General features: G+C 39.4%; 2 protein-coding genes across 3 annotated transcripts; one reads left to right on the forward strand and one right to left on the reverse strand.

Annotated features, from left to right (window-relative positions):
- Positions 1–1,385: 1,385 nt before the first annotated feature.
- Positions 1,386–23,995, reverse strand: LOC144629485 (uncharacterized). 2 transcript variants are annotated; one of them, XM_078487698.1, is made up of 28 exons: positions 23,912–23,995; positions 21,818–21,839; positions 21,755–21,783; positions 21,076–21,123; positions 20,400–20,459; positions 20,233–20,301; positions 19,430–19,501; positions 18,848–18,978; positions 17,911–17,956; positions 17,290–17,305; positions 15,838–15,888; positions 14,930–14,996; positions 14,792–14,832; positions 13,638–13,705; positions 12,556–12,637; positions 11,024–11,939; positions 10,409–10,506; positions 10,007–10,030; positions 9,492–9,522; positions 8,976–9,025; positions 8,519–8,579; positions 8,004–8,132; positions 7,676–7,763; positions 6,915–7,014; positions 5,426–5,519; positions 4,616–4,682; positions 3,960–4,026; positions 1,386–3,112 (listed from the first exon to the last, which is right to left on the reverse strand). In XM_078487698.1, exons 1-28 carry the CDS (start codon positions 23,954–23,956, stop codon positions 2,238–2,240), a joined length of 3,447 nt encoding a protein of 1,148 aa, XP_078343824.1. In that variant the 5' UTR covers positions 23,957–23,995; the 3' UTR covers positions 1,386–2,237. The 2 variants fall into 2 exon arrangements, with proteins under 2 accessions (XP_078343824.1, XP_078343825.1); XM_078487699.1 differs by lacking the exon at positions 15,838–15,888 and having other exon boundaries at positions 23,912–23,994.
- On the forward strand, positions 23,979–26,555 carry LOC144629724 (uncharacterized). Its single transcript, XM_078487942.1, has 5 exons — positions 23,979–23,990; positions 25,016–25,100; positions 25,335–25,391; positions 25,756–25,847; positions 26,517–26,555. Exons 1-5 carry the CDS (start codon positions 23,979–23,981, stop codon positions 26,553–26,555), a joined length of 285 nt encoding a protein of 94 aa, XP_078344068.1.
- The last annotated feature ends 834 nt before the right edge of the window (positions 26,556–27,389 follow it).

The following is a 27,389-nucleotide window of genomic DNA, read 5'->3' on the forward strand; positions in this document are numbered from 1 at the left end:
TCGCTTATTTTCATTGTTTAGGCATTGAATATAAACTGTTTCAAATTAAGCTACATATTTTCTTACCCTTAGCTTTCCTTCCTTTCTGCTGTGGTGAATTTGGGAAAAAACCCGTCGAATTTTGATGCTTCGTTGCTTCACAACAGGATTATAGATTTGTTCACATTTCGCTACACAAACGCGAGTTCTGATAAAAAATTGACGCGCGCGGTTGCAGCAGCCGCGGTTTTGGCGGGAAAATTGGCCTTGGCCCTCCGCCCCCTGCAAAGAAGGAAACATTATTTCGAATCGTTACAGAAACATTGACTTGTATTGCTTCCCAAAATTGCCATCCTAGGCGCCCATTTCTTACGGAAGCAAAATATTTTTGAAAAAAATTGAGAAACACTTGTTTCTCGGAAATAAAATTTGCTATCAAATGTCTTGTGTACGCGCAAAAAAATGTTTTCTTGTTTGCGGCGCGCGGATGAATGGGTGGGGGTTGGGGAGGGCGTGGGTGGGTTGTGATTGACACTTGTGCCTTATTCTCATCCAATCAGAAGTAAAATCGAAACGAATCATGACTACCCGCGGCAACCCCGGAAGGTCGCACGCCCTGACCGATGCTACGCCGAGCGGCCGGCTACATAAGAAATTGCTCCGAGTTGGGAGTGGTTTTCCAGTGTCCTTTGTGGTTGGACAGAGTGATTACTTTGGATCTGTTTTTCCGACACTCAATTGAAAACTGCTCTAAATGCCCACGTAAACTAATCGACCTAAAATTCCGCAATCAGAACCGATTAAACCGAAAGCAGAAGCGCATGGAAAGGAAATTTGCGGGAAGAAAATTTGGGGAAATTGCCTTTACCTTGCAACGTCCTCTTTTTCGAAAATTCAGTTAAGTTTTCCACTCTGGTGCAGCCAACCAGAAAAAACTGTCCCATTCGCTGGTTCTTGTTTTCGGAAATTCAAACCGAATTTTTGGTCAAATGAAAAGCGCTGAGACAGCTCTTCCCCAGGCAAATCCGCGCTATGCGAGTGCGCGTGAGCGGAGGAGACTTGGAACCTCCCGATTTAACCTCCCGACAAGCTTCGTGGGTGACTTCTCTTTCAAACTCGCCGCACTGACTGGGGGAGGCTGACGCCAAGGGGTTTTATAGGTTGCTTAACAAGTTCTAAATTCGATTACAGTAAACTGAAACTCTTTATGGTGGCAACGAAACCAAATCACTGCTAGCCCATAAAAAAGCGGAAAGGTCAGAGATTTCTTGTCCTTTTGATTTTTTTTTTGGCTGATCCTTTCTTAGCCCACTCCTGGAACTCTCTCTCCCCCGCTTTATATAGGGGCAGAACCCAGGTGGGGAAAGAGTGCCTATGATAAGAAGAACACCCAAGTCAAATCGTTTTTGTGAAATCTTTATTCTGAAATGTATTTCAGATATTAAGTTATTTAGTCTATCTATATGAACTAGTAGTTATTTGGTTTCACTACTGCTATTTATTTTCATTGCATTTTCATTGCTCACAAGTTCTTTGAACTTCATTATTATTAATTTCTATTAATTTGGTACAAAACTGTGGAAAATTCATTTTCTATAAAATATGATAAAAAAATTCAAGTCCTTGTTCTCAATAATTCCTGCACAATTCGAGCACAATTCATCCAAAACGCAGCATTGATGTCACGAGGGCAACAACCTCGAAAATTTCGCAACGCTTGGCTCGTTTGAAGACCTCGCTCAATTGGTACATTCCAGTGCCATGTTCGGTAGATCTTCGTAAATTTCGTACAACTCCCGAAAGTTTTCCGATTCTTGTTGTTACGTTAGCCCGCGTCATCATGTTACGTCATGGTGCTTAGCAACAGTCTTATTGAAAACCGCGGGCTCAGACGATTCTCAACAAGGATATTCTGGTTGTCGCGGAAAATGTTTCCCTTCGTTTTTTTCTTTCTTTTTATCATTCTATCCAGTTAAGCCCGTCTTTTATATAAATAAACTGCATAGTCAGTGGACAAAAACAGATACGCAAATGTTGAACGGCCACCTGTTGTGCTTTTCCTTAGCATACGGGGAGTCTCGATAACTTAAAATCCCCGTTTACATCTTTTTTAACTTATCACATGCTTCCACATGTTTATCTTAGCAAAAGCATCGCGTTGACTCATGAACCTCGTTCCCAGGGTGAGGCGGGATGAGTGTCCATGGAAACGAGGCTGCCTCGTAGCTGTTCTAACCAGCTCCATTTTCTCTTCAACGTTATTTTTTCCTATCTTTAGGAATAAGAGGCCTATCCCCAGCCGAGTCCATAGCTTTCAAATAGGATGCGGGCCGAGGTGACGTGCGAGCCTTTTGTAAATCTGGCCTTCGAAGAGCATTAGTGTCGAAAGTGTCCCCGTTAGGCCGATCTTTTATCGGTTTCGCAGATTTTAAAGGCAATGTTTTTGATGAGGAGGATTTTGCTAACCGTCTTTGCATCTCGGCGACTCCCGGAGCAACTCGGCTCCCATTCGATACACCGGGATTTTCCGAAGATCCCCGAAGTGCATTGGGATTGTTTTGCTCGTCACCGCGTAAAAGAGTACTCGGTTCCCCATTATAAGATCTCCAATTGTTCGTCGCCGGATCTTCTCGTTCTAAAGTCCTGGGTGCAACCTTTGTGCTTGCCGCTGATGTCGGTTCAGCAGCGGTCATCGCTGGCTCAAATACACTGGAAGCCGAGCTATAAACACTTCCGGTATCTTCGTCCTTTCCAGAGTTCTGATCGTCCAAGTCGAACTCCACGTAAAACTTCGAGCTTTCCTCAGAAGGTTTCTTCTTTCGGAAACTTTTCATCAGCTTGTAGCTCGGTTTGCCACGACGCTGAGCGCTCAAGTCTGGCGAAGAAAAGTTCTGTAATATTTCCGAGCCAGTGGTCAAAGCGATTCGTTGTTTGCCCAGCTCGGCCTGGTCCGGGAGGGACCTGCGTCGAGTGACCTTGTCCTGCACTGGTTGACGGTATTGAAAAAGACTGTCCTGGACGTTTGGAGACTGTTTACTGAAGGAGCTTGTTAGTTCTGTTGTGTAGAGGTAGGAACTGGTTCTCTCGCGTGTTAAGTCCAGTAAAGAGAGGTCCATAGAATCAACTCCTTTTCCTAATAAGACAAAGAAATTTTAATGGTGATCAATTGTCACTAAATTCTCTTTTAACTTTTAAAAGACATTAAAAGATGACGTTTATGAGAATGAAGCATTTGATCATGTGATTAGTGGGCCTTGATTGAAATCCAATTTTCCCACAACAATTACATAACATTCGGAGATAAAAGAACCAGTTGATGACGAAATCGTGCGTCCGAGACGGGACTGAGTCCCCTTAGCAACATGACGTGTTTGTTCGCGGGATTGCTTTCAGAGTACTTGCAAGCGCTAGCGCTAGTTTTTGATTGGATGAAATTAGAATTCGGAAACTCCTCGAGTGCTTCAAACCAAACTGGCACTTGTTCTCCCGACTGATAAATTTTTGCCATGTACAAAATTTCCTTCAAATTGACCGAAACCTTAAAGTAATATTATATTATTTTACCAAGCTGGGAAAACAGCAATTATGTAATGACAAACCAAAAAGGAACGAGGATTATTAAGACTGGATTACGAACGACAAAATCGAAAAAGCTTTGGTCCATTTTTATAACTGAAGTGCACAATCCTTAATTTAACTCCTTCAAAGAATCAATTCAGTAGGAGGAGAACATTAAGAAACGGTACAAATTGTCCTCTATAAGCCTGGTCGTGATTGTTGAAACACCGATACTTTAGTTCAATTTTGATACATCTTGCCTCCCCTGCGAGTGTTGTTTTGCCAGCATCCACACTGAAAGCGAAAAGGGGTAAAGGGTGTGGATACACATTACAGAGGCAGTTGCTATGCACATAAATGAGAGGTTTTGAATTTTGTTGCTTGAGATTGAAGGTTATAACAATTATCAAAATTTTAGAAACCTTTGAGTATGTCGTCTTCTTTCTTGGATAACTCTTCAAATAGGAGTTCCTTGTCCGCAAGTTCAGCCTGTTTGAGAAATAAACAAAATACACATGTATCTAACTGATATTTATTGTTCATTGGCTAAATACCTTAGGAAAGGGTTGTGCTGAGTCGCTTAGCAATTGAAATCAACTTGAATTTGATAAAGGAAAATTAACCACCGTAGCCAATTTGGAACGCTGACGTTTCGAGCGTTTTCCGTTCATTGCAGTAACACCACGAATACTTAACAACTATTCACCGAAGTGGAGGTGGCTAGTGGTGGATATTTACCGAGCGGCGAAGGTGAATAGTTGTTTTAGTATATACAAAAACAGTGAGATAGTCTAGCCCGAAAGAATGATTTTTGACTAGTTTTTCCCCTTCAAAGATTGCAATTTTGTCGCGCGCGTTGCTCGGAGGTGAATAGCAAAGGATATTCCGAGTTTGAGTAGCCAATCAGCGCGCGCCAAAAGCGCTATTTACTGTTTTAGTGTATACTAATATTTACTACTCTGCAAAGACAACGCTCAAAACACTAAAGTTGTTAAATAAACTCAAAGATACAGGACCTAACAAAAAACAGAAATATAGCAGTAGCAGAACAAACTGAAGAGAAAGTGAAATTTTTTACCTGGAGTAGCTTTAACCTTGTGTTCATCTTCATTCTTCTAAGCGCATCCACAAATACCACAACCAGTCTGAAGAAAGAAGGAGTCAATCCATGAGCATTTGTTTCATCAGAGGTCATTTTACGAGTATGCCGATCCTACACTGGCGCCCAACAGTCAATGTAGCAAAGTAGTGAGAGCAATCACACAAAAAATTACTTACAGCTACAAATTCATCGGATATCACACTAAAGATCGCATTTGTCCTTTTATCATTACAAAAACTGTAATTAACAGTCTTCAAGAAGCTAGTGACAAACGACTGTCGGTGATAACGTTGCTGGTTTTTGTAGCATAAAGTGGCTAGGAGAATTGCTTTCCCCCCAACCCCGGGTGCTTTTCATGCTGATCGCCACATGGGTGGCGCGGTGGCCTAATGGTTAGTGCGCCGGACTCCGGATCGAGCAGTCCGGATTCGAGGCCTAGTCGGGGTAATTGTGTTGTGTTCTTGAGCAAGACATTTTTCCTCTCATAGTGCCTTTCTCCACCCAGGTTTATAAATGGGTACCGGCGACGTAATGCTGGGGTGGGGGGGGGGGGAGTACCCTGTGATGGACAAGCATTCCATTCAGGGGGGTATAGAAATATTCCTAGCCGCTTAATGCTACAGAATTCGGGATAAGCTCCGGCAAGTATGGGCCACTTGGCTCGAGGCTTCCCCTCTGCTGATCGCCACGCATTTCTGATTTCTGTTGATGATTATGTTTCCTTCTCATCGCCTCTCTGTTTCACAATGTATTGGTATTGTAAGAAGAAATTGTTATTCAATCTACCTGACTGACACAGAAGCATGATGGATCAGCGTGACCACCGATTTATGATCCTGTTCCTCCACGTTTGTACCGTCAACTTCTAGAATGATATCTCCTGCGAACAAACATCAAATGATTTAATGGAAGAACGTGAAGAAAAACGTGAGAAATGACAAACCCATCCGAGCAAAAGATCGTGATAAAGCGACGTGAGTGAGTCGCAAAACTGTGCAATGCCTCCGGCCTACCCACCCCCCCCCCCCCAAAAAAAAAATAAATAAATAAATAAATAAAGGCACTTACTCTCTTTCTCTTCCTCTAAATCCCATATTCTTTGCAACAAAGCCTCCTCTAAGGGGATGTTTACAGGTAAAAACAAGTACCTGTGCGAGTTGCATACCAACATATTTACGTGATTCCATATTTCGTTCACATGATGGGAAACTCCACACGGTTATTTTTTTTCATCCCACGTTCAACACGACCCGAGTTTTCAAAGCGGAACGGAGATCTCGACTGAGTACAGCGACCGGGGTGAACTTGCACCCGTATGACTTGCTCTGGTTTGCTGGTATCATATAAACGAATACAGAGCCACAACAGAGAACATGCCGTAACTTACTCCAACTCCATCTGCGCCTCAGACTCCCCCAAATTCCCATGTTGCCGTTTCCCAACTTCAAACCCCCTTCCTCCAAATCTCTCTGATTTCGACTCTCATGTTACCCTAAACCAGCTTTCCCTTACTCCAACACCCATTATCATTCTAAACCTGTCAAGACCTATCGTCTCCTTCTTCCGCCCCCTCTCTGACCTTATTCTTACTGATTTTCGCGAGTGCTAATTTTCGCGATTTTCGCGATTTCAAAATAATCGCGAAATTTATTTCACGCGAAAAAAACATTGGGTGAAATTTAAACACGCGAAATATTGTACCATCTTATATATCAAAACAATAAAACATTACAAGGTTTGGAACTGCAACTATCTACCCTTAAAAGTATCTTTCCGTCTTGTTTTTGACTAGCACCTTTCCTTTGATTACTGTTTTGTTCAGCTTATAAAATGATCAAAACCTCTTTAGTACAGTTACCAGTTTCCGTTTACAGGCTCCTTGTAGTTACATTGAGCCAGACCTTTGTATATTTCCAGAAACCTTTGACGACTGATCCATAAAACACTGACAAAATCGCGAAATTTAATACACTTTTGTTCTAATTTTTTATTGCAATCGCGAAAAATAATACTCCCGAGATTCGGCTCCTGAATTTTCGCTAAATTAATTACGCGCGAAAATTAGTAAGAATAAGGTACTTTTGACCTCCACATGCAAGCTACAAAATACTGAGTACTACGGAAATCGGGGGAGGGGGGAGGGGTGAGGGGTGGAGGCATAGTCGGTTGCAGAGGAATGGGTAGTTGGTGTAATGGCGAACCTGGAAAATGGTCGGAAACATGGGAATTGGCGGGGCGTGTTGGAGTGTTAAATTCGAGTACACTAAGGGCTCACCTGGTCTCAGGCCTGCCATGTACGCAGGCCCATCTTCCTCTACGCTCAGAACAAAAGTCATGTACTCCACTTGGCCTTCCTGTTGAACGATCCCGTACGTCTGCAACAAACAAAAATAGTTCGCAATACAACACATTCGTTTCATATGCACTAACAATGTGCTTATGATAAACTGGAGATATGTGAGGCGCAGAAACGTCTCAAACTCAAAAGCTTTAAGCGTTTATTTTCATACATAACAACCCCTATATAACGAAGTGCCAAGGGGCTGGGAAAATGTCTTCGTTACAATGGAGGGTTCGTATACCGGGGTTCTGATCCAATACATTTTACTGTTAGTAGCTTTGCTCGGACTGTGAAATATCGTTCGTTATATCGGGGAATTCGTTATAAAGGGATTCGTTATTTTGGGATTTCACTATAAACGGTAATTGGGCTATTGCATAAAATTTTTGCATAAAATTTTTTTCGGGGGTAAGGGCAAAAATCCGTGGATTTCCTTAGGGGTAAGACAAAAATATAAGGGAATTCTTCAGGGGGAATGGGTGAAAAGTTATGGAATTCTTAGGAGTGAGAATGCGTTTTTAATGGAATTCGTGAGGGTTTAGCACATTTTCAAAGAATTTCATTGGGGTTTAAGGCATTTTAGACGTTTTTAATGGATTTCTTTAGGGGTAAGAATGAAAGACCTGAAAAGTCCTGTCCTCAACAGGGGGGTGCGGATATTAAATGCAATAGCCCATTTAAAGAACTGTTGATACCTGCAAAGTGAAACCAAATCCTGCTGAGGTTTCTTTGCTTAACTGAAGAGTCCTGCGTTGATTAATGGGTGGAGCGTTCTCTGGTGAGCTGTGAAAGTGAAGAAAACACGAAGATAAATGTGTTATATAAAGAATGAAATGTTTGTGTATACTTCTCACAACCCCCTAACCAATCACTAATTTAAGTTCATTCCGTAAAGTTCGCCAAAAAAAACGCTTTACTTTCTATTAATAAGAAATATGGGTTGAACGCACGTGATGTTGTGATAACGCACGTGATGTGATAATGATAACGCACGTGATCTTCACGTGAACTTGTTCGACTAACCTCCAGTCTCCCAGCTTCTCGATTGTTGTGCACGTGTTCGAGCGGAGCATCGGAGGCTTCTCGGGAGGTGACGAATAGTCTCGAAGAAGCTCGTCCTTCGTGGACTTGCGAGGGACAAAGTTTTGGACCCTGTGAAGGAATATGAGTAATTTAGTTGCCCGACTATTGAAAACGGACAGATGCAAAAACCACTGCTTTCGATTAAGTAGACATTTCCCTTAATCTCATTACATCAGCTCTCTGATGATTTTCACGTTTGCTTAGCGCGAAGTTTGTGTGCAAAATATTCTAGCCAATCAGAGCTAAGATGAGGTTTTGTCAGCCAATCGGCTGAAAGGGCACTTGCAACTTTCCCGCGCCTTTCAAAGGTTACAATCACCAGCTCTTTCCTAAACTTTCTCTACTAGCTCTGTGGTTCTGCAACAATGTCGGCGAGTAAGGCAAGTAGGTCTATAGCACGATTAAATTTTTGTTCTCCGCCTTAAGAAATGAAATACAAAATTAAATTTACAAACCCAGTGCTTAGGGTGATTCCTGCCCTTTTCATAGGTACAAATGCAGAGTATGGTCGAATACCTGGAGAAATAAACAAACAAAACAAAAATGAAGTCTAATAACGCACTACAAGTTATCCACTCGGAATGTACTGGGTCATAGTGCCTCATATCGCCAGAACTTTACCCAGCTTCCGTGGCATGAAGCGACTAGGAGTATTTCTATTCTCCCCTCGATGGGATGCTAGTCCATCACAGGGCTACCCTTGCATTAATTCACCGGGGGCTATTTGTACATCTGGGTGGAGAGAGGCACTATGAGAGTAAAGTGTCTTACCCAAGATCATAACACAAAGACCCCGGCCAGGGCTCGAACCCGGACCGCTCGACCCGGAGTCCGGCGCACTAACCATTAGGCCACTTTTAATAAGAGCTATCAGTGCAGGGCTAATTAAAAAAAAAAAATGATATCGCATACCCTGTTCTGTTCCTTCTCCTTCGAACTGCAAGAATTCCTCGTCTAGCCGTCTGAAACAAACATTGATCGTTAAATAAATTAAAGTGTAATATAACGGTTGCCTTGTTCGAAAGCAGGTTACCGTTGGTTTAACCCAGGATTATAAGGTATAATTTCTCTTATGTAAAAAGGTTTTGTTATATTTTGTAGAGTTTGAGATTAAATAGTCAAAGTAAAAACTGAAAGACTAACCATTTAAACAGAAAACGTCAAAAACAGTTATAAAAAAACTGAAAATAAAATTCACGCTAATCCTGGTTTAGTTTAATCGTGCTTTGAACAACCCAGCACAGAAGTTGATTGGTTCATAAACTCGTGCTTTCGCCAATCAGCGCGAACACGCTAAATTTTCAGCCAATCAGGAGCGAATTCAAAGCCAACCTTGAGTTGGTTTTTAACCCGACATTTTTCCGCGCTTGACAAGTCTGCCCGTGGTCCTTGTTTCCTAAAGTGCAAATCAAACTACTTTCAACTTACCTTCGCGACAACTTTGTAGGACGCCCTGCAACAGTTAAAAAAGAAAAAAAAATAGAAATATTAAAGAAGTATGGCTGGCGCATCTTCGGTAAAAATGTATGTAATTCAAGTCAAAGAAAACTCTCTGAAATCACTTTGAATCAGCGCAATGCTTACAAACACTATTGCAACGTAGCAGAATCAAAGAAACCCTGCGTAATAACATTCGACGCTCCTTAATTTATTGCCTAAAGGCCCAGAAAAAATAAGGGTGTCGCTTCCTTTAACTTGTCTCACAACATGGTTGCATTGAAAGTTGTAAAGTGTTCTATTTGCGCGTATTACCTCCCGTGTAAGAAGACATGAGTTCAACACGGGCGATAGTACGCGCAACACTTGTAATGCAACAACGTTCAAAGAAGAGTTGGCTGAGCGCTGAGAAGTTTGAAAAACCAAAAGAAAGAGGCCAAAACGTTCTCAAAAAGCAAATCTTATGGAAATGAAAAGCGATAAAGGACCACAAAACACTATTTTACCTTTTTCATCATCGCCTTCGTCTTCTGTGGACAAAACATAAGAAATACTCAATAATTTTATTGACAATCGTAACAAAAACTATTGATTACACACGAGAAATTTATTTAAAATATTCTCTCTTTTCAGAAAGTAACGACCCTATAGGCCTCGCTAACTTTTCAAAGGGGACTCTCGTATTGAACAAAAGAACTAAATAAATTTCAATTTTGTTCAACAGCCAGACAAAATTAAAAGTGAGGATGTCGAACCTAAATGGCGAGGATGGAAATGCATAATAAAATGGAGAAATTTGGAAACGTAAGACTCGGATTTGAGCATAGCATGAGTTATGTGAGTACAATTTTAAGAAGACTTTGCTAACTAGAGCTTAACGAAAAAACGAGCTACTAAGGTATTCTTACCTGAACTTGAAGATCCAACAATTAAGCTAATTCCTCGCTGCCGTAACTTCTTTGTTACCAAGAAGGCATAATTTGGTGCCAGCTCACCAATCGATTCACTTTCTGCAAGGCAACGTTTATAAAGTAGTGTTTTGTCACTTTTGTGGAGCTTTTATTATAAAAATTGAGGTGAATCTAACTTTTAAGTCTGTGCATAATTTCTGGTGTGTGACCATTCAAATGAAAGCTATTGAGCAGTACTTTCATGCGGTACTGTAATAAAATTATTATGCTGTACAAGGTGGTTCTAACTTTTAAGTCTGTGTATCAAACTCTAGTGTGTGACCATTCAAATGAAAGCTACTGAGCAGTACTTTTATATGGTACTGTTAATTACGTTTATTATACTTTCGGTGGTTCGAACTTTTAAGTCTGTGGACGAAACCCTAGGTGTATGCAGTTCTGTAGCAGGGTTAAATGTATCGGGGTGGGGTGGGGGGCACATCACGAGGGCCGGAGGGGCGATGTGGATGAAACCCTAGTGTGTGACCATTCAAATGGAAGCTCTTGAGTTGTTCTTTCGTTTCCTACTGTTTATTATGCTGTACAAAGGTCTTCTGCAAATTACAAATCCACCTACCAGCATCTCTCTTTGACTGTTCCTTCTTGACCCTCATTTTAACAGGTTCTTGTTCAACATTCTCAGACTCCATGGCTTCATGACGTGGAACTTCATCAATAACAGTAACCATTCTATCATCTTCTGAGTCGCTGCCGATATACGTCTCAGGTATATCGCTGTCCATTAGAATAGCTTCTCTATGACTCCTTACATTTAATTCCTGCCTCCCTCCATCTTTCTTTTGTCTAAGGGCGACTTCAGGGTAATGTCCATTTTCTTCAGGTCTGGTATCCTCATTGTTAACTTTATTATCAAAATCCAGATCTTCCAAAGATCCGCCAGGAGAACACGACGGGGAGAGGGAGGGGGAGGTTGACCGCGACGTAACGGGTGACGAGGGAGGGGAGGGTATGCAAAATTGTTCCCAGATGTCCTGTTCGCTGAGATTTTCACTCGCAATCGATCGTCGTAAAGAGCTTCGTTTATTCGGAAACGAATCCCGATCGTTCTTATGAGGGGAATAAGGAGACAGAGGGGGCGTGGGAAGGGGGGATAATTGTGGGGTATCCCCTGGGGAAGCGACGGGTGTTCCGTCTTCAAATTTGAGTTTAGACGCAGCCACATTACTTAACTCTACGAGTAAACTGTTCGGAACGCTTCCGATTAAAACATCGGTGTTCGTAACACTGTCGTCGTCGCCGATTTCAAACGATAAAATACTCTCGACTTCCGAAGATGATCCCGAGTTTTGTCCGTTTGTCAGTCCGGTGGATTTTTTTCTTGGTAGCTCAACAAAGCATCTCCAACGATTGTTTGAAAACTGTCCAAGTATTGTTAGTTCTGTTCCTTTTGGGATCAGTGTACGTGGATGGCCGGGTATTAGACAGTAGTCTTTGCATGTTGTTGACTGGAACTCGCATCTTCTCATCACTGAAACAAAATTGAGAAGGTAAAAATAAGTCAATTAGTTAGGATTCAGGACAAGAATGAAGATAAACAAAAAGCCTTTTCAGGACCCCGTGGAACAAGAAACTGGCGCTTACAGGAGTTTTTTGGTGGGGGTATAGCAAAAAGTGACTAGCAATGTTACTATTCCCTCTGCAAGTCTTTAACAGGTTTCTGTGAGCACTCGGACTTGCTGCTCTAACAATTCACCATTCCCCATTAATACACCTGGGTGGAGAGAGGCACTATAAGAGTAAAGTATCTTGCTCAAAAACACAACACAATGACCCCAACCAGGGCTTGAATCCGAAACTCCTGGGAACCAACACAAATAAGAGACAGAGAAGAAAAGATAATGCCATGAAACGAAGCAAGGGAGAAAAAAAAACTTTCGCGTGATACTTGCTCCTAAACAATTTAACCCTAGTCTTGGAGGACAGTTTCAAATTCAATCAGTTTCAAATTCAAACTATCAATACTCCTCACTGGTTGCCATAGGTTTCTTTAAAAGTTTGTTCTGAGAATTAAGTGAAGGATCAAAAAGTGCTTCAATTTAAAGTGTTTGATACTTAAACAATCTCTTGAGTTTTTGGTTACTTACAGTTTGAATCCTTTGTGCCAAAGAACGCCTCCTCCTCTTTTTCCAACTGTTTAACAAGATCTTCCATCTCTTGCAGTCGTTTCTATGATAAACAATTCCATGGCGTTAAAGAGCTGTTTCAAGATTCACTGTCAAGGTTTAGTACAGCAGAACTATCTCTCAGTCACAGGACACCCAACAAGAATGGTTTGTGTTTGTAGAATAGTTCTCGACAAATGACAGGAACAAGTGGGGTTGGGGGGGGTTTATTAGGAAGTGAGGATGACAACCGATGGCGAGGATTGAAATGGATTGCAGTATGGACAAACTTGAAAACGCGAGGCTTGCATGTAGGAAACCCAACAATAATGGTTTAATTTTGTAGAACAGTACTCGACAAATGACAGGAACACAATTAGGAAGTGAGGATGACTAACAATGGCGAGGATGAAAAAGAATGGTTTGTGTTTGTAGAATAGTTCTCGACAAATGACAGGAACATATTAGGAAGTGAGGATGACAACCGATGGCGAGGATTGAAATGGATTGCAGTATGGACAAACTTAAAAACGCGAGGCTTGCATGTAGAAAACCCAACAATAATGGTTTGATTTTGTAGAACAGTACTCGACAAATGACAGGAACACAATTAGGAAGTAAAGATGACTAAAGATGGCGAGGATGGAAATGGGTTACAATATGGACAAACTTAAAAATGCGATGCTTGCATGTAGGAAACCCAACAATAATGGTTTGATTTTGTAGAACTGAAAACTGGACAAATGACAGGAACCCATTAGGAAGTGAAGATGACTGACGATGGTCAAGACGGAAATGAATTACAATATCGACAAACCAAAAAACGTATGGCTCTAATTATCAAGCTCTGTTCGGGTTCCCTAAAAATTTTGTTTTGCAAAGATCTTGTTGGTAATACGATTCCTTTACAATGTTGTTTTCAATTCTATGATTTGTTATTTTGAGTTCATCAAGTTCTTTATTGATAATAAGTTAAGAGAAAAATCCCTGTATTTCTCAAAATTTTACTTTTTTAAAGGTCCCATGGCGAGAAGAACAGTGAAGATTAACGGAAAGCTACAAACCTTCATAATGTCCAGATGAGGATTTTCAGCAAATTTCTTGGAAGTCTCGTAAGCTTCTTCCACATCACCTAAACAACACGAAAAGTACAATTTAACACATTAATTTTATCACAACAGGAACGTAAATCTTAGGGCCTCTTTACATGAAAGCCGAGTTGAGTTTCATCCCGGGGTGAATTTCGTCCCGGGATGAAAAAAATTTCATTTTACATGAGCGTGTTCATCCCGGGATGCTTGGACGTAAGTCGTCCCGCCCGAGTTGAATTCATCTCGCCCGTGCTTACATTACTTTATATTTCATCCCGGAAAGACTGTTTACATGATGTTTTTCGTCACGTTTCATCCCGGGATGACATTTCAACTCGGTGTTTCATCCCGGGATGAAATCGTCCCGGGATGAACTCATCCCGGGACGAAATCATGTATCATCATGTAAACAGCAACAAGAAAATGACCAGACACCGAGATGAATTCATCCCGGGACGAAAGTCATCCCGGGACGAAAACTCTCATGTAAAGAGGCCCTTAGTTTGAAAACCCTGACACTAGATCACAGAAAACTATTTAATTAAAATTGTACACGCCCCTTGTGGAAATCAGCTTTGTTTTAGTTACATAGTAGGTCATTGCCCCGAAATAAACTAAACATAGATTTTCAACCAATCTTTGCCTACTTGTTGATTACCTTAAGGGGACTTAAATTTTGAAATAAAAAAGTGGGGTCCCCATATTCGTTTAGGAGCAGGAAGACCTTGGATATACCACATAATTCCTTAATAATTCCCTTGCGAGTACTGGCAAAGTACACGTTTCCAGTGATAATTTATTTTTCAAATATAGGAATTGACCTGTTTTCGTTTTACAGAAAGAACGTGATTGCTACACGCAAAATCTGAGAAAAAATTGATAGGTCACCATACTCGTTTACGAGAAAGAGATGATTTATTTTTCTCACGGACTAAGCCGCATAGAAAAAAGCCGCCATTTTGTTTATGTGCGCGCTAATTACGCATAAAATTGTGTGCAGTAGAGTGCGCAATGCAATACAGAGCAACGACCTTAAACAAAGTTTTACCCACCCACCCACCCACTGAAATATTGTGACGTCACAATCATATGCACTAAAGGTACAAGGTAATAAAAGATATTATTACCTTCCATTCCGGAGTCGATATCGTCTCTATCAAGGTATCTCCTGAAATGAAAACCAACAACAATAATATTACGCAGGGTCTCCTAACGGTACAATTAACAACGAATTCTTTTTTAATGATAAAACTTCAATTTCTTACATTTTCGGAGCAACTTGAAATCTTCGTTGTTCCATAGAAAGCAGCTTGGCTTCTTTTAGTCTTTTATCTGAAAACAAAACGTGTCATGGAAAACATTCATACATGTTATTGTACCTTGTTGAACAATAGAGCCATTTTCAATTGAGTGTCGTGAAACTTATACATAATAGTAATCCTGACTCAAACCAATCACAAAAGACACAGACAGTCCAGCGAACCAATCAAAACTCGAAACAAAATGCACGTAGCTGACGCGAAGCGCGGGAAAACGTGCGTGAGCGAGTCATGATTGGCTTTGGTTTTACTTCTGATTGGTTGAGAAAGTGGTGCGAGTTTTTTTAAACCGATCACTAAGCGTAGTCAAAACCAAAAATGCAAATTTCTTTTGACAATCAAGTGAAAACCACTCTTTATAAAGATAAAATATATGGTGTCTTTGTGTCATTGTGTGTTAACGTGCTCCTGTGCTCAGTTAGTAACACTCATGTTTAGTTTATTAGGTTTATTAATTTTATCACTGTAATGCCAGCTTGCATGCTACTGTAAAATCTAATCTGGTTAAAAAAATTCATATTAAGTCTATTTAGTACGGTCCGATTTAGGAGGGTTAGGGTGCAATCTTTGTTTGTTAAAGAAAGTTAAAAGGTTAAATTTGCAAACTCTTTCTATAACATAATAACAGTGCATGTTATTTTTACACTGAAGTACTTGAACCATTATAACTGCAGTTCCTACAGTTATGTCAAATTATTGAAATGTTATCTTCAAAGGTTTGTTACAAAACTTTAAAAGAGAAAGTTAAAATCAACGGCCTTTTAAATACACAGCATTACTCAGTGTTAATAAAAATTCTACCAATAGTCTGAATTACCAGACCAGATGGTTTACATGCTACAAAAATAACTTACTAAATGAAAAGCTCTTCAAATAGGTTAGCGCTGAAGTTAGAGTAGAAACAACTACAAACAGAAATGAACAATCAAAGCATTAAATTTAAATCAATTGCAATAATTATAAGACTGATCTGTTTATAAAGGAGTCCTATAAATCACTGGATTATACGTAAAAGGTATTTCATTGACAAGAGTAATTTTTTTATTTTGTGTTGTCATTTGGCATGCTTATTATTGTTGTTATTAATTTTTGTTTCTACTTGAACAAATAATCTCTACCTGCAATTTTCAGAATTTGAAACGCTTTACAGCAGTTAAAATAAATTATAATTATCGATATGAAATTGGTTGAAATGCTTTACAAGGCAACAGTGGAAAATATTAAGTGTAATATGAATAGAACAATGTAAAAGCAGTTTGTTCAAACAGAAAGCAGAGCACAGCAAATGAGCACATATTTAACTTGACAAAATGAGAAAATAAAGCCAACAAACCTTTCCTCATAACAGATGTTGAAGGGAGAGAATAGGAACTGGGATTTGGGCAAATTTTCACAGGGAAAATGGGATTTGGGTCACTGAGACTGGGAATCACAAACAAAGAAAAAACAGAACTGGGACTTGGATTTGGATTGGAAAAAAGTTTAATTGGGAAAAGAATAGGCTTGGAAATGGGATTTGGGTAAAATTTGGGCTGGGAAATGGGATTTTATACCCCCCCCCCTCCCCATAATACTGACACCTATATATTACAGTCAGTTCTTTTGGTCCCAAAGAGAATAGGGTTTATTGCATATCTCTAACTCTACACCACAGACATCTCCAAAAAACGGTCTAATTAAAAAAATTTAGGGAGGCATGCACTGCTTAGGAGTCCTGGATGGCCATACTTGTATGGTGGTTTTTTTTTTCAATCATGACCATTCAACTCAGTCAGTATTTAGTATTTTTGTTGAAATACCTTAAAGTTTTAAATTCCTGAGTTTCATTTTGTTGGAAAATAGTCAAAATGTCTCATGGTGTATGTTGAATGGCAAGCATGGCACATTTTGTACAATGTATCTGAACAGCTGACCACCGTCATACCTGCCAACTCTCCAGATTTTCCCGGGAGCCTCCAAGTTTTTTATCAAATCTTCCAGTCTGATTTTCAGAGAGTATTCATACATTGTCTTAAACGATATCCTTACAATGCAAAATATTTCTAGACGTCTCCAGATTTTTGTACTCTGGGGGTTGGCAGGTATGCACCGTTGATGAGTGCAATAGTTTAAGAAGAGCTTTCACATGGTGCTGGTCACTTGTCACGTTTCCAAAGAGGAAATTTTAACAAATTAAAAGTTTTTCATTAATGTCAATAGTAAATCTAGGGTTGAACTGTGAAAATGAGACATGCAGAATCAATGGGGTACAAAATGTAACTTAATTTATACATTTGTACATTCTTTAATTTGAATGATAAAAATACCTGTTGCAGATTCATTCTGTGTTGTCAGCAGCCATCCATCAGGCAAGGAATTTAAAGAGAATACAAAAGGAAATTTGAATGAAAATCAACATAACAATAACATGCAAAATATTACAAAAGTGAAATAAAAGGATCCAAAATGCATAATATTGTAAATGTTTGGTTTGCTTGACAAAATTATTTTAGCTCCTGTGCCACTTGGGCACCTTGCCCACTGACTTGTAAACATCTTTAAAGTGGATCAATATTGATTTTCTAAGTTCAAGTCGGTCACCAGGACTACATGTAACAGCACTCAGAGGTCAACTTGAGTAAAGCCATGATAATACTGAGCGATCATGTATGATGGCCTTGCAGACAACATCAAGGCTGATTTTTAGCTACTGGCCAAAACGCTGACCTTCAGCCTGAACACAAAATATTAACCTTATAATCACTAAGAAACTTTTTACTTTAATCTGAGAACCAAAATTCCAAATGATCAAAGGAAAAGAGCAAAGGGCGATCCTGTTAGAATTTTACATTCAGTGGTATCTTGTTTGTCATCTGTATGACAGTGTTAACAATTCAGTTGTGGTATTGTACATCTAAGTACCATGTCAGAGGAAAAGGTGCTCATACCTGTGGTTTGTCAGCCATGTCAACTCCCTCTTCAATTTTACTAATCCTGTTAAAGGAAAAAAAATGAAAAATAAATTTACTTTGAGCTTTACAATGGTGCATGAATGCATGTAACATAATATATGGGGTGTGCATTGTGTACAACCCTCCAAGTTAAGCTTTTGTTGGTAAATTTTGGGGGGCATGCCCGCGGGAAATAAAGGAGGGGAGAAAAAACGGCAAAAGGGGGGAAAAGGAAAAAAAAAAAAAAAAAGTGTAGTTCCAAAAAATATCTGTACCCACATGACAGATATAACTGGAAACTCCGAAGGGGAGATCAGAAGGTGGAGTCTCAAAGGCCAAAAGTTTTAAGATAAGTATAAAGCGAAACCAAAATTTCCAGAGGGGAGGGGGTAGGAGGGCGTTAAAACGAAAACCCTCTGTGAGAGGATTTTTGAATGTATTTAGATACTACTGGTCGGAGTAACACATTAACCTTAATGACAACTCATGGTTAGTGAGGCAGAGTCTGGATAAATTCTGTACTGTGCATGGACTAGAGTGATGCTAGAGTGATGCTAGAGTTGCTAGACTAGTGTGATGCTAGAGTTGTGTTCCTAAGCAGGACACTTTACTACAACAGCACCTCTATTCACCCACATATTTGAATGGGTAACATGGAAGTACATGTATTGGACAACCCAACAGAAGTTGCATGTACAGTTTGTGTGTTATTTCTACATACACACTGCATGAAACAATACTTTGCAGTTCAGCAATCAAATGTAAAGAGAGATTGGACACTCCATCTTTTAGTAGATCAAAACTTTTTAATGAGGAAACAACTTTTTGCAATCCTCCCTTATAAATATTGGTTAAATGTAAAATTTAGGGGGGAGGGAGAGGGGGTTTGGTATGATCTTTCAGAACCAATCCAGTTACAACATTCAAAACCTACCATCGATACATGCTGCCTTTTGAAGGTGCTTGAAAAAGATAAGATGGTGAGTTTGTTCCTCGGCTGGTAAAGGAAACTCTGAACACATGTTTTCTGTTCACACTGAATCTTCCCTTACGGGACTTGTATGGCTAGAAACAACAAGAAGGTCAAGGAATGTAAATTGTGAAACATTTGAGAAGAAAAATTAGCAATAAGAAAATGAAATGACGTTTGTGACACCATGTTATCATTATCAAGTTAAATTACTTATAGAATAAAGAATTAAGGGTTAGTGGAGTGAAAAAATTAGGGGCGAAATCTATAGATATTAATTTTATATATAAAGAAAAGATTTTTTTTTATATAAATAAAACCCAACAACTAAACAAAAAAAAAAAGTTAAATATTAATACAGTGATGTAAACTGTCTGTATTAATTATTAAGTGTCTGTAAATGGGATAGGAAAGATCAAAGTGATAAGTCTCCAAAGAATCCGTGTTGTGCTGCATGAGTGGCAAGTGAAAATTATTTAGTTGAGTCTTTTTCCAAATTCCCCACGGCGAATTTATCAATACATGTATAACTTCCAGTTGTCTCACCTCAAATCCAGGTTCCACAATGGTTACTTCTGTGCCCTTTTTCAAGATGATAAAAGCTTCTTTCTTTTCATTCTAAAATTAGTTTAACAGATACTGTAAATCTGCTCAATGGATTACTGCAAATGGGTACATGTGAACGAAATGCTAGGGGAGGGGGTAGACTGCAGTGAACTAGCTTCCCCTCCATGGAGAGTAGAAACACTAGTACTCGTAAAGACTCGTGTATAAGCCACACCCTCAACTTTGAAGCTTGATTTTGAGAAAAAATATAAACTAAAAAACTTGAAATCCCAATACCTTTCAAAAAGGATGCTCTTTTGACGATATATTGTCTTAATTGCTAAAGTCCAATGTGGAAAATGATGAAATTTGAATGGAAATAGTACGAGCACAACAGATTGAGAATGATACAAAACGATTGCTTAGTAAACACACAGTCATTTAAAGAGAGAAGTCTGGGATGAGTCATGTTCGATCGGTGATCGGTCCGGTAAACAAGCTGTCACTTTACTCAATGTTTTCAGTGCTTTTTCTGACCCCAGACTAGGCAATTTACATGTACACCCCTCAAAAGCAATGGTCTCGTAGATAAGCCGCACCCATGATTTTGAGCCCAGAATTTCAGCAAAAAAGTGCGGCTTATACACGCGTTTTTACGGTCATCCTACATGTAGTCACATGGTACACACACAGATGATAAACAGCAGCCTCATGGATCACTAGGCTCGGACACACACTTAAACATGCACAGCAGGTACGTGAACCGCAAGTGTCAATTTACAGGAGATTCGTGAATATCTTACCTCATTTGTTGGTCCAACAAGACTTGATGGAGGAAGATGATCTGCAGAGTTTTGGGGTAGAGACAAATCCTGTTCAAAGGGCAAGTAAAAGTAATTTATAAGGTTTATTTCTATAACTGGAAATGCAAACAAGACAAGAATGAAAACATTCCAGCTTATTTTCTTACCCTGTAGAGTCTGAGTGTCGAGCCACACAAGTCAACCCAATATGTTTGCCAAACATTATCCTAGAAAATTAAAATTGGACAATTAGTTAGAATAACATCAATAGAACTAGAGGTTTTACTGTTGACTGTGTTGTTCCAGAAAAAAATCCAATACCCCTCCCATAGGTTTTTTTATAGTTTGGACCTTTCCCACCCTTCTGGAAATTCCAGTTTAGCTTCATACTTTCCTGTATAAACTTTGGATTTGAAACTCCTCCCCCTCCCCTCCCCTTGGGATTTCCAATGACCTTCTTTGGGTGGCTATGGATTATTCTCTAGAACAACACATTTACAAATAGGTGTGTGTAGCAGGCATTAAATAAGGGCTGTTATGAGAAGAAACTATGCTGCAAGCACAATCACATGCATGAACAAAGTTGATGACAGCAAACATTGTAAATAACAATCCTACTACATAATTTTGATAGAACCAATGTGATAAAAATGAATAGTAAGTGGAGTAAAAGGTGAAAGAGGGGGAAGAGAGGGAGGAAGGAAGGGAAGAGAGAGAAAAAGGGGGAGGGAAGGGAGGGTAGAAAAGGAGGGAGGGAGGGAGGCAAAAAGACATTTGTTCACTTTTAATTTGTACCAGATTTGAGTTGCACTAGTAACACAGACCATAATTTTGTACTCTTACCTTTATTTTCTTTGGATCATTCAAGAGTGTGTAGTTCAAGTATCCCCACTAGAAACAACAAATTAACAATTTGTTTAAGTTTACGGTACATTGCAAATAACACCAAGTAACTGAATTGTATATTTCACATTCAAATGAAGGTCCACACATAATTTATCTTATGTTTTGTCAAATAACTTTATCATGCACACTCATAGTATGACTACACTATACTGAGCAAAAATATTCAATATTCAATATTCGGTGTCAGTCAAAGACCAGCGGTATGCCCCATTTCTGAACAACACATTTAATCCATGGCTGTGTTGTAATGTTATCCCAAAATTTGCTGTCTGTTTTCTTGCCATGATCACACAGCATTGACAAAGTACAGCCAGTAACATGAAGCTCAAGGATGCTTTTTTGAAGACAAAAGGGGCTTTCATTAAGGCCAGATACCGGGAAAATTGACCAGCTGTGAACACAACTTTGCCTTTGCTGTTTTCAAAAATCTGAACCAGCACTTGAGTTTATCAAGGAGGGTAGGACCTTTCTGATAATTTGCCAGGTGACAAACACTGATGGCCCACCTGCTTCAAACCTTAGTGAGTCCCCTGGGGTTCCGGGGCGTTTTGAGATGTTTTTTTTTTTTTATTGTTAGAATTTTAATCATAATAGTATTTAGTAGTACCATACTTACATGGATACAGGACAAGTCTATAGATTCAAAAGTAAAAAAGTTTGGGTAGTTTTTGTTTTGTTTTGGAACCTGACAAGCCTGATGTCTGAAAACATAAAAACAATCAAAAACTGAAAAGGGTGAAACTGAATAATTCATTGTAAATGTAGCCTGTTCCAGGCGTTTGGTTAGTTCGGAAGCGGTGTGAAGAACGGCGAGCGAAAAAATGGTAAGGGGACTAAGACTCCTTTTCCTCCCCACACCCCTCCCCTATTTTTTTTCCCTCACTGTTTTTTGCGCCGCTCCATTCAACTAACCGAATGCCTAGAACAGGCTATTGTAAATGAAGCAGTTAGACAACAAACACAACACTTACTTGCAAAGCAAAAATATAATCTGCCATAATTGCTTTTAAAGCTTTTGTAGATCAGTTTTAAAACCTTTTAACCCCCATGTTTAACACTGGTTGATCAAGTGATATCCTATATTTATGCAATACTTGTATCAAGGATTAGTATCCTTTTTTGAACCAAAACTCAAGAACTTAATAAGGCCTTTAAGGACCTAAAATTATCCAGTTTTTTTCAATGACACTAGATACTGGTAAAGTCTCTACAATTTTAAACAATTATTTACCATTGAGTACATCGACTTTTAATTTTTAGGTGCACTTTATTTATAAAAACTTGTTCATTTTCAAGTACTTTCAAGGTCTAGAATTTTTTGTTTTTCAAAAACGAAAATTCTAGCTGCTAATAATTATACTGGCTGTAATCATTCAACCATGCGATAAGTGCAAAAAATATCAGTGATGACAAATATGTCAACAAAATTGTCACCTAAAATAATATTGCCGGTTGCCAAAAAATGCGGCTAACATATTTTCATCTAAACAACACAAAAAGGAATCGTTGTTTACATGAATTGTATACAAGAAGTTCTACATATACTATAACACTTGTGTAATTTGATTAAAGCACAAAAGGCTATGCCAATTTATTAAGAGTGTAATAATTTTCAATGACAGTAATATGCAAATTTGCTAAGAATTCTCAAAATACCGACAGTAAAGATGTCAATGTGAATGTTTAGTTAAATTGATTGCATTTATGTTTGGTGTAAAAAAGGAGGGCCTATTTTTATGGGAATCAAGATTATACCACCACAAATCTATAAATTTTGATTTTTTTTTCGAGTTTAGAATTCATGAAAAGTAGCAATTTGTATTAAATATTTTAAAATCGACTATAAACAGTGATTTTGTCGCACATGCATGGTTTACGAAGATGCGGTGTACTGTGTTTTGAAAGGCTCATTTCTAAACCTTTCCTTATCTCTGAATTTTCAATCAATTATTTTGTAAGCCTACATATGCTTTGATTCTGATATTTATACACTTTATACAAAGTATGAAATCGACAATATTTGATCTACCGGTCGATTTTTGTTTACTAAGGCAAAACGTGCCTTGTCACAAGTGAAAACAGATAAATAAAGATGTGAAAAATTAGGTCTATGATAAACATTATTAAAGCAAGACGCAATTTGCAATTAACATAGCGTTCAGAGACGCTTCGACGAACAATAGGGCAGAAGATACGAACGTAAGTCTTGTAATTAGCTTGAAATACTCCCGACAGCGAATTTGGCTTCGAACGTGCAAGCTTGTGTATTTCAATTTTGTCTGAAGTAAAACTTAATTTAAGACCCTCCTGATGAAATAAACCACTTTCTAGCCAACAAGCTACTTGTAGACTAAACTTTTAATTTTATAGTTGTAATTTCAGTACGTAATAATTCTGACAAGCGCAATATGCTTTGTTGAGCCTAGTATATTACTACTTGCAATAAGAAAACAAAGCTTTTAAGACAAACAGTTTTATGACATAAAAATTACATGGAGACTTATTTCAAACATTGGTGAGAATAACAAGATAGCAATGACCTAGATCACGGCTTTTATTTCGGTCAGACAGCACAACAAAGATGCCACAAATCATACATTTGCCGCGCTATGCGCGTTTTTTACCGCGATGAATTTTTCATGAAAATTCGCACTGCAAACAAATGCTTGCTGCCAAGGAACAAACTCGGGGAACGTTAAAGACTTAAGCCCACGCTTTAAACATAAATCGGTAGCAATAAGTGCTTATGAAAGGAAAAGATTAACAAACGTACCTCATTTTCGGAGGACGTTGGGTAGTCTTCCGTTGTTTCGGCCATGTTTACGAGCGATCACATGATAATGTATGCAAAGGTAATTCCATATATGGATCGAACCAACTTCTGTTTCAGCAGGGTTGTACTTCCGGTTGTCATCGGATTATTTACATGAATTACAGACAATATTGCAACCAAACCCTATAACAAAACAAATATATGGCCGGTCTTTATTTTAATTTTAAGGCAAGGCTGGAATACAATAAATGGGAAGGAACATTTTTTTATTTGATAAGGCAAAGCTAGACTAACCGCAGGGCTGCTTGCGGTTTGCACTGGTGACGAGTTTGTGGTCGGAAACCGGACAGAAAAAGATTGGAAACTACTAAAACGAGTCAGCTGACCACGCAACAAATATGGCGGCAGAATTGAAATGTCCTGAACGGCGATGAACTAGGGGAACTTTCTGCAATAGAAGGTAAAGAATTTCCATGTTGTTATAGTAATTATCTTTTTCTCAGTTTAAGAATATGAACATCAATTCTTTCCATAAGTGTTTCCTTAGCACGAAAATCGCCGGTGTAAATCGTTTTGGCTCGGTCTCTGCTAGGTCCTGCTAATTTTGTAACAACTAGCTTATCATTTGCATCCCTTTAAAGGCTCATCCTCGGTGTAAACACCTGTGAAACTCACAATTGACGTAAAAAAACGACCAAGACAACAAAGAACCTCTAATCAATAAAAAGCAGGAAAACAGTAGCTCCAAAACAAACATATAGCAGAGCGTGACAATTTTTACCAGCTTCATTCAATAAATTGAAAATTGGTCCTGGTCTTCGACTTTCTTGCTAGCTTGAACAACTGCTTTTTTCTGCTTGCTGTTTTACAAACTGCAGTGTAAAGAGTTTTGGATCTTGGATCTTCAAACTAGCAAGTTCCCTTGTGAGTTCCATATTAGTGAGTTCCCTGGCGAGTTCCATAGTAGTGAGTTTCCTAGTAGTGAGTTCCATAGTAGTGAGTTCCATAGTAGTGAGTTTCCTAGTGAGTACCATAGTAGTGAGTTCCCTAGTGAGTTCCATAGTAGTGAGATCCCTAGTGAGTTCCATAGTAGTGAGATCCCAGGTGAGTTCCACAGTAGTGAGTTCCCAGGTGAGTTACACAGTAGTGAGTTCCTTAGTGAGTTCCACAGTAGTGAGTTCCCAAGTGAGTTCCACAGTAGTGAGGTCCCTGGTGAGTTCCATAGTAGTGAGTTCCTTAGTGAGTTCCATAGTAGTGAGTTCCATAGTAGTGAGTTTCCTAGTGAGTACCACTGTAATGCGTTCCCTAGTGAGTTCCACAGTAATGAGTTCCCTAGTAGTGAGTTCCATAGTAGTGAGTTCCATAGTAGTGAGTTCCCTAGTGAGTTCCATAGTAGTGAGTTCCCTAGTGAGTTCCATAGTAGTGAGTTCTCAGGTGAGTTCCACTGTAATGAGTTCCCAGGTGAGTTCCACAGTAGTGAGTTCCTTAGTGAGTTCCACAGTAGTGAGTTCCCAAGTGAGTTCCACAGTAGTGAGTTCCTTAGTGAGTTCCCAGGTGAGTGAGTTCCCAGGTGAGTTCCCTGGTGAGTTCCACAGTAGTGAGTTCCTTAGTGAGTTCCACAGTAGTGAGTTCTCAAGTGAGTTCCACAGTAGTGAGGTCCCTGGTGAGTTCCATAGTAGTGAGTTCCCAGGTGAGTTCCACAGTAGTGAGTTCCGTAGTGAGTTCCATAGTAGTGAGTTTCCTAGTGAGTACCACTGTAATGCGTTCCCTAGTGAGTTCCACAGTAATGAGTTCCCTAGTAGTGAGTTCCATAGTAGTGAGTTCCCTAGTGAGTTCCATAGTAGTGAGTTCCCAGGTGAGTTCCACTGTAATGAGTTCCCAGGTGAGTTCCACAGTAGTGAGTTCCCTAGTGAGTTCCATAGTAGTGAGTTCCCAAGTGAGTTCCACTGTAATGCGTTTCCTAGTGAGTTCCATAGTAGTGAGTTCCCAGGTGAGTTCCATAGTAGTGAGTTCCCAGGTGAGTTCCACAGTAGTGAGTTCCACAGTAGTGAGTTCCCTAGTGAGTTCCACAGTAGTGAGTTCCATAGAAGTGAGTTCCCTAGTGAGTTTCATAGTAGTGAGTTCCATAGTAATGCTTTCCCTAGTGAGTTCCACAGTAGTGAGTTCCCAAGTGAGTTCCACTGTAATGCGTTCCCTAGTGAGTTCCATAGCAGGGCCGTAACCAGACTTCTGATATGGACGAGGCAAAACCTGAACCCCGAAGGCGCGCGCCGCTAGGGGAGTTTTGGGGCATGAGTCCCAGAAAATTTTGAAATATAGAAGCTATGAAACGCTATTTTGAGCATTTTTCATGAAGTAATTCTTAAAAAAAAAATCAATCTCGTTTAAGCGTAAAATGACACTTCTCATCGCTTTTTGGAAACTATGGCAAGTGATATACTGTTGCCATGATAATGATGATGCTGTTTACAGTTAGGTTTTAAGTTTTTCTCTTTCCTATACATATGCCTATACCCTTTCTTTCTTGTTTTTCGTCCTTGCTATATACACCAAACCTCCCCCTTACCCTTACTGTTCCTGCTCCTTTGTTACTCTTCCTACACAGAAGTGTGCGGGACAACTGGTTCTCCGTTTAGCAATTTAAAGCTGTCAAATTATGTACTTACTAGTAATAGCAAAGAACGAAACTACAAGAGCAGCCGACATACATCGAGTATACATACGACGTCTTAGCTTACACTTCCTTTTTGACACTAATATAAGTTAAGTAAATCAGGTACGCACCACCCGGCAGGCATGCATGCGTGCAAGCATGTCTTTGACTTAATTTTCATCTTGTTAATTTTGCAGAGTTTGCATATAATTTGTTTTCAAGCGCCCGGCCTATTGAGGATTATTTTTCCAACCAAATATTTTTTTTCTTTTTTGGTTAAAATCAAGACGAGGCAAGTGCCTCGTCTTGCCTCATGCTAGTTACGGCCCTGCATAGTAGTGAGTTCCCAAGTGAGTTCCACAGTAGTGAGTTCTCAAGTGAGTTCCATAGTAGTGAGTTCCACAGTAGTGAGTTCCACAGTAGTAAGTTCCCAAGTGAGTTCCATAGTAGTGAGTTCCACAGTAGTGAGTTCCCTAGTGACTGTACTGAAAACATTGAAATCCCACTGCCCCCCACCGATCACGCCCCATTCTTGGATCTTCAAACAACGCTTGAATTCCACCCCAGTAGCTCCCAGATCCCATTACTTTACGCTGGGATAGACCCTTGGTTAACTGGAGGACAAAAGGCTTCAATATCTTAAAACGTCTCCTAAATTAAGACGCATTTCAAGAGTGCTTAAAAAACAGACGTGCGCGCTAAATACTGGTCCTTTCGTCAGACGTTGGCACGTTGATAAACGTCAGAAAGAAAACGAAATTTGAAAATAATAATAATAAAATAAAATCCCTGATATTTCGGTTTTGAAAAAAGTTGAACTTTTTA

This window comes from Oculina patagonica, chromosome 11 (genome assembly GCF_052425735.1).
Source record: "Oculina patagonica isolate OP01 chromosome 11, crgOcupat, whole genome shotgun sequence".
NCBI lineage: Eukaryota > Metazoa > Cnidaria > Anthozoa > Scleractinia > Oculinidae > Oculina > Oculina patagonica.